The 11,523-nt window shown below is 38.6% G+C and overlaps 1 protein-coding gene across 1 annotated transcript in view; it reads left to right on the top strand.

The window, feature by feature from the left end:
• The first annotated feature begins 10,894 nt into the window (after positions 1 to 10,894).
• The window catches only part of LOC113760116, a 5,568-nt gene continuing 4,939 nt past the window's right edge, over positions 10,895 to 11,523 (top strand). Inside the window, exon 1 of the mRNA XM_027302687.1 lies at positions 10,895 to 11,468. Within this exon, the coding sequence (XP_027158488.1) occupies positions 10,895 to 11,468 (574 nt within the window). The remainder of the gene's footprint in view (positions 11,469 to 11,523) is intronic.

The raw sequence follows: 11,523 nt of genomic DNA, 5'->3' as shown, positions 1-11,523 counted from the left end.
TGACACTCCATTTTCTTTATGGACTTTTCCAGAATTTTTCAATCAGATGAAGTGTCATTTCTCTTTGTACATCAATTATGCATGGGACTGTGAGTCTTGTAAAAACTTTCTCGGGCTAACTTTCTTTAATTAATTTCCATGTCTAGATTGTTTGTATGTTGTTCTATATATGGGTAGATTATCTTAAAATTAAAAGGATCTATGATGAAGCTATTAAAAAAAAAGAATAGGACACTATAAAAAAATATATTATCATTTATTCTTATATATCTAATAGAGGAGATTTATGTCTCTTTTATTTATATCGCATTATTTTCCAGTTCCTTTTTTGGGTAGGAAATAAGAATCATATAATATTAAGAATTTTTATAGGAAATAAAAATTGATATATATCCAAACAAAAAAGGAGCAAGCCACGTAGGAAACTACTTGCCGTCTCGTTAAGCCACGTAGGAAAGAGAAAATATAAAGGGATAAGTATGAGAATACGATTTTATTATATATATATATATATATATATGATTTGATCGAATGATAAATAGGACTTAAGCCTTCAAAACCTGAAGAATCAAAAGAATCTGAGTACGTATCTGAATTTGAATTGGCCAAGCATAAACCTGCCTTACCAAGATCATGTGCTGAACCTGAATAACCTTAATCAGACTCTGACACTGAATGGGAATCATTTAGATTACATCCCAAACCTGAATGACCAGAATCTGATCCAACCAGATCAATGACAGGATGTTGTTCAGAGTCATTCCCATATTCATCCTTGTCTCCACTTTTCCTTCTTTTCTTTGCCCTTCCCCAGGTTGGGATCGGATTTATTGAATCAGGTTTTCTAGAACAACTTTCCTTGCTTTTTTGAGCAGAGTCAAGCTCTCTTGGTTTCAAGTCAAGCACCTTCTGCAATTCCAAAACCTTTTCCCTACCCTCCAGCGCACTTTCTCTAGCTTCAAGCATCCCCTGTTTTGAACCCAAAACCTTTTCCCTCACCTCAATCTCCTTCTCTAAACTCTTCAATTTTTCCTCTTTCTTATCAACCAACTCGAGCTCTCTCCAATGATCTACTACCTGTCTTTCTTTTAAACATAATTCTCTAAAACCCTCATCAATAGAACTTCTGATTTCCCCAACTCTATCCTCTCAAAAAGCCTTCCTATCAACTTCTCTTGTCACTTATTTTCCCTTCCCTACCCCTAATATCATCTCTAATCAAACTTAATTCATTCTTTTGCCTCTCCAATTTTTTCCACCTTTATTCCAAAAACAAACGACACTCTCTCCCCTTCTCCTCAACTTCCTTCGCCGGAGCTTCGATGGCCTCTAGCATCACAGCAAGTTCTGTAGAACTTTCTTTTCTTTTTTTTTTTCTCAAACGGTATTCTTGTTATACATATATGAACTTGATAATACAAGATTTTAGTTACATAAAGGGACATTAGTCCTATTATCCTCCTGTATACTCTCTTTGAGCCACAGGGGGAAACTTTGTTTCCAAATTACCTTGGAAACAAGTTTAGTTGCAAATTGTGCCATTTTATGAGCACTTCTATTTCCATCTCTATACACAAAAGAAAAGGTACAGTCCTGGAACAGGTCACTCAGATGTCTAATATCTTCTATGATCGTGCCAATTGGTGTTTCACCCAAGCCTGTCTTGCATATTGTCTCAATGGCGGCTTTGCAATCAGTTTGCATTTCAATTCTTCGCCAGCCAGCTTCTCTAGCCATTAGCAAGCCTTGTCGAAGAGCATCTGCCTCTTCCATTTCCGCACCTGCGCTGCTATACTTCCTGATGCCTCTTGCTTGGACAATGTTTCCCTCACAATCTCTCGCAATCATTCCTAATCCAACTCCTGCTGAATTAGTAGGAATCGCAGCATCAGTGTTTATCTTCATTACCCCTGCGTCTGGTGGTCTCCATTGGTGGTTATTCATATGGTGACTTGTTCCTGTCCTGTGCTTTTTGTCATTTTCCACCTGCTCCTCTTGAAACTCCAGCCATTCGTTCCTTGCAGTTTCTAGTAAGGTCATGTGCTCTCCACGTTTCCCTTCAAACTGTCGAGCATTCCTTGCCTTCCAAATTTGCCAGATGATGTTTGCTGTTAGGGTGATGTGGTCTTCACCTCTTTGCCTGCTCCTTGCCTCCAATATACCTTCCCACCATCTCCAGAAATTTGATCTCCATTGCAATAATCCGTCCCATTGTATTGGGGCCAGCTTCCATATAGGTTCAGCATTATTGCAAAAGAAAATCATGTGTTCCACTGTTTCTTCCCCTTCCCCACAGCATTTGCATAATGGCGAGCCTCTTCCTGTTCTTTTGTGTATCAACACGTTTACAGGAATGCTGTTGTGTAGGCATCTCCATATGAAATGTTTTATCTTTGGCTTCATCTTTAATCCCCACAAGCTCTTCCACACTTTGCCTTTATGCTGTGCGTAGCTGGTTCCTTCCTCTCCATGAATTTCCTTGTTTCTTTCATTGACCTCTTCCTTTTCTACTGCATATCCCGACTTCACAGTGTAATTTCCTGATTTTGAGTATTTCCAATAGACCGCATCCTTTCTAGGAAACAAACTTAACGGCACCTGTAATATTTGTGAGGTTTCCTGCTCTGAGAATGTCTCCTCAATCAGCTTCTTATTCCATTCCCTCTCTATCAGCAAGTCTGCCACAGTTTGCAAGTTACAATCTGGAGGTTTCTGGGTTGCTATTCTCCCATTTGGTGCTGCCATGATCCACTTATCCCTCCATATATTGATAGTAGTCCCATCTCCCACTCTCTTCCACATTCCTTTTTGTAGCACCAGTCCAGAGCTGTATATACTTTTCCACACCCATGATGCATTCTTCGGAGCTGCTCCATCCCAGTCTGTTTGCACTATTTTATACTTTGCTCCTAGCACTCTGCTCACTAATAAGTCTGGTTGCATCAATATCCTCCAGAGTTGCTTTGCTAACAAAGCACTATTAAAGTGTTCTAGATCTCTAAAGCCCAGACCCCCATTTCCCTTCACCTGTGTAATTTTCTCCCAACTTACCCACTGCATCTTCCTATCCCCTTCATTTTGGCCTCTCCAAAATTTTGCCATTTGACCACAGATTTCATTACAAAGTCCTTTAGGCAACCTACAGCATGACATTGTGTAATTTGGTAAAGCCATTACGACTGACTTAAGTAGTACCTCCTTGCCTGCATGGCTGAGTAGGTTGTGCTTCCATCCCTGCATTCTGGATTTTGCTTTATCAACAATGTAGGCGAAAACTTGCTTTTTTGATGCTGTTATCACCAGGGGAAGTCCCAAGTATTTGCCATTGTTTGCCTCCCTGATGTTGTTCATCTTTTCACATGTCTGTCTCCTATGCTGTCTGCTACAATTTCTGCTAAAGAAAGCAGCAGATTTGTCATAGTTTATGCACTGTCCTGAGGCTAATTCATATTTTGCAAGAATCCTTTGCATGGCTCTAGCTTCCTGTGGGTGCGCTTTACAACAAAATAAAGAGTCATCAGCAAAGAATAAGTGAGATAGCACTGGTCCATTTCTACTCAGTTTGAGGCCTGTAATCTGCCTATCTTCAATAGCCCTTGCCATGAGATTAGACAGACCTTCCGAGCAAAACAAGAAAAGATAGGGGGATAAGGGATCCCCCTGTCTAATACCCCTACTAGGTTTCACATACCCCACCCTTTCCCCATTAATGTTGAAAGAATATGACACAGAGGACATACAACTCATAATCCATCTTACAAAAATAGGACAGAACCCCATTTTTAACATCATTCTGCCCACAAATTTCCATTCCACCCGGTCATAAGGCTTTGCCATGTCAAGCTTTAAGGTCATAAAAGCAGTATTACCCTTTCTTTTGCTTTTTAAAAAATGCATGATTTCATGGGCCAAAATGATGTTGTCAACAATCTGTCTTCCAGGAACGAAGGCAGATTGAGAAGAGCTAATGCACAAAGCGATAACTTTTTTCAGTCTGTTGGCCAAAATTTTTGCTAAGATTCTATAAAGTACATTACAGAGGCTGATAGGCCTATAGTTTGCCAGATCTATAGGGTTTTCAACCTTTGGAATGAGGGTTATGCTAGTCTCATTTATGCTCTTTAAAAGGTGGCCATGGCTCAGAAAGCTTTGAATAGCAGACACCACATCTGTTTTAATATCATTCCAGTATCTTTGAAAAAATAAGGGTGTCATACCATCAGGTCCAGGTGCTTTATTTGGGTGCATGGAGAACACAACTACTCTCACCTCAGCTTCCTCCACAGGTTGTATCAAAGTCTGATTTAATCTGCTAGTAATTGATACAGGCACCCCTTCCAACACTTCTTCCATGTCTCGTGGCTGAGATGTGGTGTATAGATCCTCATAGTACCTGCAAATCTCCTGGATGATTTGTTGATTATCTGAACACCATTCTCCATTTCCTTTCTGCAAACTTGTTATCTGATTCCGTTTCCTTCTTGTCTTCACACAAGCATGAAAATAGGTTGTATTCTTGTCCCCTTCCTTTAGCCATTTGCTCCTTGCCTTTTGAGCCCAGAAAATTTCCTCAGCTTTATAGGCACTACTCAACTTTAGTTTCAATTCAGCCATTTTCCTACTTTTCCCTTGAACAGCAGAATCTTTTAGCTCTTGTATCTTCCTTTTAATCTCATTAATCTGTATAGCTGCATTTTTTTTATTCAGTCTATTCCAACTTAGAAGAGCTATCCGACACTCTCTAATTTTCCTAGTAATCTTGAACATTTTTTATCCCACCTGTGGTCTTGCCCAGGCCTGCCTCACTACCCCTTCTGCTTCTTGGCTCTGCGCCCAGACTTGGTCGAATACAAACCTTTTCTTCATTTTCTTTTGAGCAGGTATAGTAGACAGCACCAGCATTGAGTGGTCTGAAGCCTCATTTTCCACATGTTTGCAGGTTGCATTCCCAAAGATTTGGAACCACTCTATGCTACTCAGACATCTATCCAGCCTTTGCTTAATCTCTCCCCCATTCTCCCATTGGTTACACCATGTCCATGGGTTGCCTTCGAAATGTATGTCTACCAGGCTAGCTTTCTGGATAAAGTTTCTGAAACATCTAAAGCTACCCTCACTTCTTTTCCTACCACCCCATTTTTCTTCATTTGATAGAATATCATTGAAATCTCCCAACAGAATCCACTTATTCCCCCACCATTTCATTCTTTCCTCCAGCCCTTCCCATTGCAATCTTCTAGTTGCATCATCCGTACTTGCATAAACTCCAATACACCACCATTCTTCTTTTACTTCCTCATCATAGACCCTCATCTCGATTGAGAATTCTGAAGTATGGATCTGTAGTACTTTTACTTCCTTTTTCCACATCATAGCTAGACCCCCTGCTTTTCCTACTGGTTCTACTACTACATTATGATCAAAACGAATCTGCTTCATGATACCGTCAATGACTCTTTTTTGATTTTTCGTTTCTGATAAAAACACTACCTCTGGAGAGTGGAGGCGTAATACCTCCTTGAGTTGGGGAACTGTCAAGGGGCTCCCAGCACCTCGACAGTTCCACGCCACAACTCTCATTTACACTGTGGAGGCTTTCTTGGGCTTGCCTCCAATGCCCCTAGTTGTATATGCAAAATCTCCCCCAGTTTCATCATTTTTGGTTTCTGCTCGTCTACCTCATCAACCTCCATCATGCTGTCCACCAGATTGTTACCTGCCATTTTCCTCTTACCCCTCATCTTGGGATTTCCCATATCAGTTGTGATATCTGCCAGTGGTTTCCTTGTGACGCTTGGCCTTCTCCTAGCTTGTACCCCTCCCCTGGCATTTCTGTCTTTGCCATGCACCATGTGTGGTTGGTTCTCCTCAACCCCTTGTCCCCCAATTTTGCTCAAATTCCTTTCCTCTTCTCCTTCATCCGTCTCCATTACCTGAGCTATTTCAAGTGCTATTTTGTTTTCATCTTCTTTTTTCTTTTCCTCTGGTGCTACACTCTCCTTGTTCTCCTTCACGTTCCTTCCCTCAAAACTTCCACTGACTTCCTCCTCCCTCACTACTCCCTCATTTTTCCTTAGTTTTTCTTCAACTTCCTTTGATTTATTCACCTCATTCTGCTCCTTACTCTTCTCATCTTTTTTCAAATCAACAACTGTACCCACTTTACTTTTATTCATCCTACCTTCCTGACTTCTTACCCCTACTTCCTCTAACATCCCTCTCTCTTTTTGTTTCTGTGTTTCAACCATAACTAGGGTACTTCCTTCAGACGCTCTACTTGCTCTTAATGGAGAAGCCATGATGTTTCCTGCTCTCATCCAAGCCCCAAATTGTTCTTCTCTCTGGTTATGCTCTCTACCCACCATTGCTTTGCAATTTTTATCTCCATGTCCTATTATTCCGCATTTGTAGCAGAAATCTGGGCACTTTTCGTATCGAAATTCAACCCATATTGGGTTCCCATTAAACTTTATAGTAGTGCCCCTCGCCAGTGGCTGTGATATATCCACTTCTGCTAAAATTTTCATATGTCTCCCCTCCTTTCCCCCTCCTGGTGGAATGATTACTTCCTTTACTGCAGAGAACATTTGTCCAAGTCTAAAACCCACCGCTTTACTCAACCAGTGGATTGGGAGGTTCCACACTTGTATCCACATATGAGATTCATGGAATGCTTCCGTACTCCTCTCTATTCCCGGTGACCATGGCTTAACAACTAGTAGCTGGTTATCAATGACCCATGGTCTCCCATTCAAAGCTTTCTCCTTGTCTTTTTCATCTGCAAAGTTAAACTGGAAGACATTTGGGCCGAGCTCACTGACTTGTAAGTTTCTGGGGTAGCCCCACACATGTGATGCGTAGTTTTTAACCCCTGTAAAATTTGCAACTTTCTCTCCCATGATTCTTCCTACCAAGGTCAGCTTACATTCCTCGACTCCAGCTAACACATCCTCTGTTTCCAGATCTATTCCTTCCATCTCTTTGCTGCTAAGATCGAACCTATGGAAAGCCTTTGTAAGGTTCTCCGCCATATTGTGGTGCTGTTCAATGGTGCCTGTATCAATTTCAGCCGCTTTAATCAGATTTGCCCACTCCTTGGAGGTATCTGAGTTAGAGCCACCTGCATTTACCACAAGAAAACAGAGGATAAAAAGCAAGTATGTAAAAACAAGTACGTAAAACAATAAAAGCCTTGGCCAGACGGTAAACTTTTTTTTTTCTTTTGTAGGAGCACAAGGTGGGGTTGAGCTGCCTTTATGACCCCACAAACGACATATCAATGCTTCCTGCGATTAATAAAGAGAAACAGAGTAGGGACTTGCATCCCCTTTCTGAGACAACCTCCACTAAAACTCAGAACTGAAAACAAGATTTTGGTAGTTTGCTAGAAGAATGATAGTTTGTTCTCTGGATAGCTCGTGCACAACTGATTGGCGGTTTTTGGTTCGGTGCTGGGGCTTGTTTTTTGAAATTTGGACTGTTTGCTTTGAAATTTGAAATTTGAGTGTGTTTGAGTGTTTGAAAAGCTTTTTTGCTCTCACACCGGAGAGAGGGTCTCTACTAGAGAGAGAGAGCTCTCATTTTAGAGAGAGATAGTCTGTAGAACTTTCAGAAAGAGATTCTTGTACACCATTCAGATGATTTTCTCTAGCTTCCAGTCCAATCAAAGCTTCTCGGAAAATTTCCATATCAAGTCCAGATTTTGCTAAAATTTGCCAGATATTTCCTCCAAAACACCCATAAATAAGTGTGGTTTATAATAATGCGACAAAAAAGTAGCTCGGTATTTCGGTTTGTGGCCATTCCTAAATTGTGTTTCTTTTACCTTTTGGTTTTTGGCGGGGATTATATAAAACTGATCAAACTGACATGACTAATTCGTCAATCATCATTTTTACGTTTTCAATGAAAATGAAAACATTTTCAATTACTATTTTATTTTATACTAATCATTATTTTACTTTTCATATATATATATATATATATCAAATCGCTACAATAAATAACAATTCAAATGGGATCAAAAATTTTCCTCCATCAGTGCACACACTGTTTTGCATCGATTTACCTCCTCAATCTTTCAATGTCCACCATATCACATATTATCATTGCAAAACCAGCATTTTGGCCTTGCAAAAATTTTTAGATTTTTTATTCTGCATCTAAGAACGTGCTCTGAGCCTCTATCCACCTTTTACTCAAAAAGTTTCATTCTAGGTTGTTGAACATGGACTTTAGCCAACGAAAGGACTGGAGATCGGAGTCATCGGACGTAAGGGAGCCAAATTAGTGCAATGTACCAATGTCGTGCGAAATCGTAATGCCTATCAATTCAGCCTTTTGCACGTTTGTATTGGCTAGTTAAGAAGACTCAACCATATATACAAAATATCATTATTATTAGGGAGAATTATAGTTTTGGTGCTTAATATTTGGCCTGTGTATTAAATTGGTCTCTACTATTGTAGCCAAAATAAATCTGGTCCTTAAAACTTTTGATTTAGGCAAATTTAGGATAATGAAAAATCACAATAACCAACAATCAAAATCAAATTGGCTTCAGTCAAAAGTTTTGACTTTGTATATTTAGTCCCTAATGTTTGACATTTCGACTTTTTATTTTTAGTCCCTGATGTTTGATATTTTGACTTTTTATTTTTAGTCCTTAATGTTTGATGTTTTAGTTAATGTGGTCCCTTAAATTTCAAGTCGTTATAATTTGGGGTTTAGAGACAAAATGAAATGTGAATTCAATTACATATATGACAAATGTCTTCCTAAATGCCTAAAAAATTTCATGAAAACACTTCTTTTCAGAACTAGATGAAAACGCTTTATATCAACACAATGACATCATTTAAGTTAAAAAGTATAAATTTTGTTGAATACATTACAATCAGATGACAATGTATGAATAATTTATAAAATAAAAAAACAAAAGGAGATATCTCTAGTGTTAATATAAAAATTTATTATCATTATATTGTTAGTCTACTACACAAGTTCTTGCATGACTTGTGCACATAGGACTTAAATTGCTATAGTTAGGAATTGTAATTATAAAATCTAGTAAAGATAAATACTATATCAAGTGCTTTTAATTATTATTAATTAATTATCAGTTAATTACTAATAGCGTAAAACAATAATTATATACATTATACCAAATTTGGGATGGATTATACAAAAAGGAAGAAATATATGAGAAATTGTGTCAAAAATAAAAAAATGTTTAATTAAAATTCCTAGTACCCATTTAACACAATTTCACTTTAATTCGCATCTTATTTTATCCTAAAACCCTCAATATCACTATTGAAATCTAAAGTGACTAAAATGATTGAAATGATTAAAATTTCAAACATGATGGACCAAAAATACAAAGTTCAAAACTATTGACTAATGGCAATTTGATTTTGACCATTAGTCATTGTTGAATTTCCATCAAATGTCCTAAATGTGCTTAATATTAGAAATTTTGGAGACCGAATTTGTTTTGGCTAGTACATTAGGGATTAATTTAACATATATGCTAAACATTGGGGACTAAAACTACAATTCTCCTTTATTATTATTGTAGATTGCCAGTAGATTAAGTTTGAACATACCATAACAAAGATAACGCTTTCTTACATACATACATGTCTGTGGAAGTATGAACGTATCAGTATCAAATAGAAATTTGAAACGAAACTTGTTTAACATACCATATGGAACAAGATTCTTCCTAAATCTCAGTACATCAAGAACATTAATAAGAGTTATAATATTTTGACAAGTAAATTCCAAATTCAATTTCACTTATTCCTGCAATGGGAGCTGTGGCTGGATATTTTATGTAAAGCAACTATTCCATTTTGAGCTGGTTTCATAAATTTGAAGAATTCCTTATTTTGCATATATGTTTTATAGCCTCAGTACTATTGACCAACTAAGCAAAGCTATCTTCCATAAGGTTCACCTTGAAGATCATTGCAATTAGCCCTTTACTTGCATTATTGCATGTCTCTTACTTCTCATTTTTAGCCTTCTTAAAAAGTCTATATTTGGACTTGCAGTGTCCACGTTTGTTGCAATAGCAGCAGTTTCCTCTCTTATTCATTTTCTCGTTATTTTAGTGATTCTTGTACTGATCATCTTTCTTGTCTCGTGACTTGCTTGACTGTCCTCTTCAATCACGTGTATTTTGGTAGAAGAATCTGGGATCTCATCTTGTGTTTCCTCCTTTGCATGCGAAATTCCTCCTCAACTCTTAAGGACTTGGCAACACTTTCAAGACAGATGCCTTCTCTCTTTATATTTCATACTTCTCTTGAAATCTTTTCATGTTGGAAACAATTTGTCTATTATGGAAGTCACAGCAATGATTTCATCCATACGCATAAGTAAAACGGTTCAAAATTTCTGCAAATTGCTCCATAATAGGTCTTGTATGTGCCACCCTGTTCCTCTTCTCTAGTAGGCGGCTCTCTCTCTTCTTAGAAAGGGAGCTTTTTCTTTTTCTTGGTGGGAGACCGGAAAGCTGGCCACAAAAGCTTCAAGGTCCAAAGATCCCAAATTGCAGGCGGTTCTCAAGATCTCAGACAATCTAAAACCAAAAATTATGTCCGGATCTACCCAGAAGGAAAGCATTTAAAGTGACAATTAAGAGACATTTACTGTGGAGTGATGAAACAATAAAGTGCTTTCTCTATGGCCGGGTACCTGATCTTATCCTTGCCTTTGTTTTTTATGCATTAGTGATTAGGGGCTTTTCTACATTTTCTACTTTCTACCAGATCTGCATACATAGATGAAAAAGCATCTTTTCTGTTTTTCCGTGTAGCTTTCTTGGTGTTTTCTTTTTCTGCTGTGCTAGTGTGTGGTGTACCAGTTATACCTCTTTTCAAGTCCCATGGCTGAGGAGTTGGCAGAAATACTGCAAAGCTTTGAGCTTTCGAGTAAGGAACTTCAGGTTACTGATGTGGGCAGGGAGGAGTTGGCCATAGGCATTAAGGAGTGTCAATGCAGCCTCATAGGAAAGATTATGGGCGAAAAGATTGCAAATTACACAGGAGTTAAGAACTTTGTTAGCACAGCTTGGAGCTACCCAAGAGACCTGAAAGTAGCAGAATTAGGGCCTAACCTTTTTCAGTTCATACTCCCAGGAGAGAATGACAGGGACCGAGTCATGAATGGAGGCCCTTGGATACTGGATAACCAGGTATTAGTGATGAATAGATGGTATGAAGGTATAGAGGATGACGAAACAGCTTTTAATCTGGCACCAATTTGGGTACAAGTTTGGAATTTACCAGTACATTGGATGTCTAAAGAAGCTGGGAGAAGGATTGGTGCTGTGTTCCATCAAGTGAGAGATGTCATAATCCCACAAACGGGTGGGAAGGAGGGAAGACATCTCAAACTATCAGTACTAATGGACATTGCACAACCTCTGCTGAGAGGGACAACTGTTAAGGTAGCAGGGAGTACAAAATGGGCAAGCTTTAAGTATGAGAGGTGTCCAGACTTTTGCTATAAATG

Source organism: Coffea eugenioides, chromosome 2, assembly GCF_003713205.1.
Source record: "Coffea eugenioides isolate CCC68of chromosome 2, Ceug_1.0, whole genome shotgun sequence".
Taxonomy (NCBI): Eukaryota; Viridiplantae; Streptophyta; class Magnoliopsida; order Gentianales; family Rubiaceae; genus Coffea; species Coffea eugenioides.
This window is presented reverse-complemented; position numbering and strand designations above follow the sequence as displayed.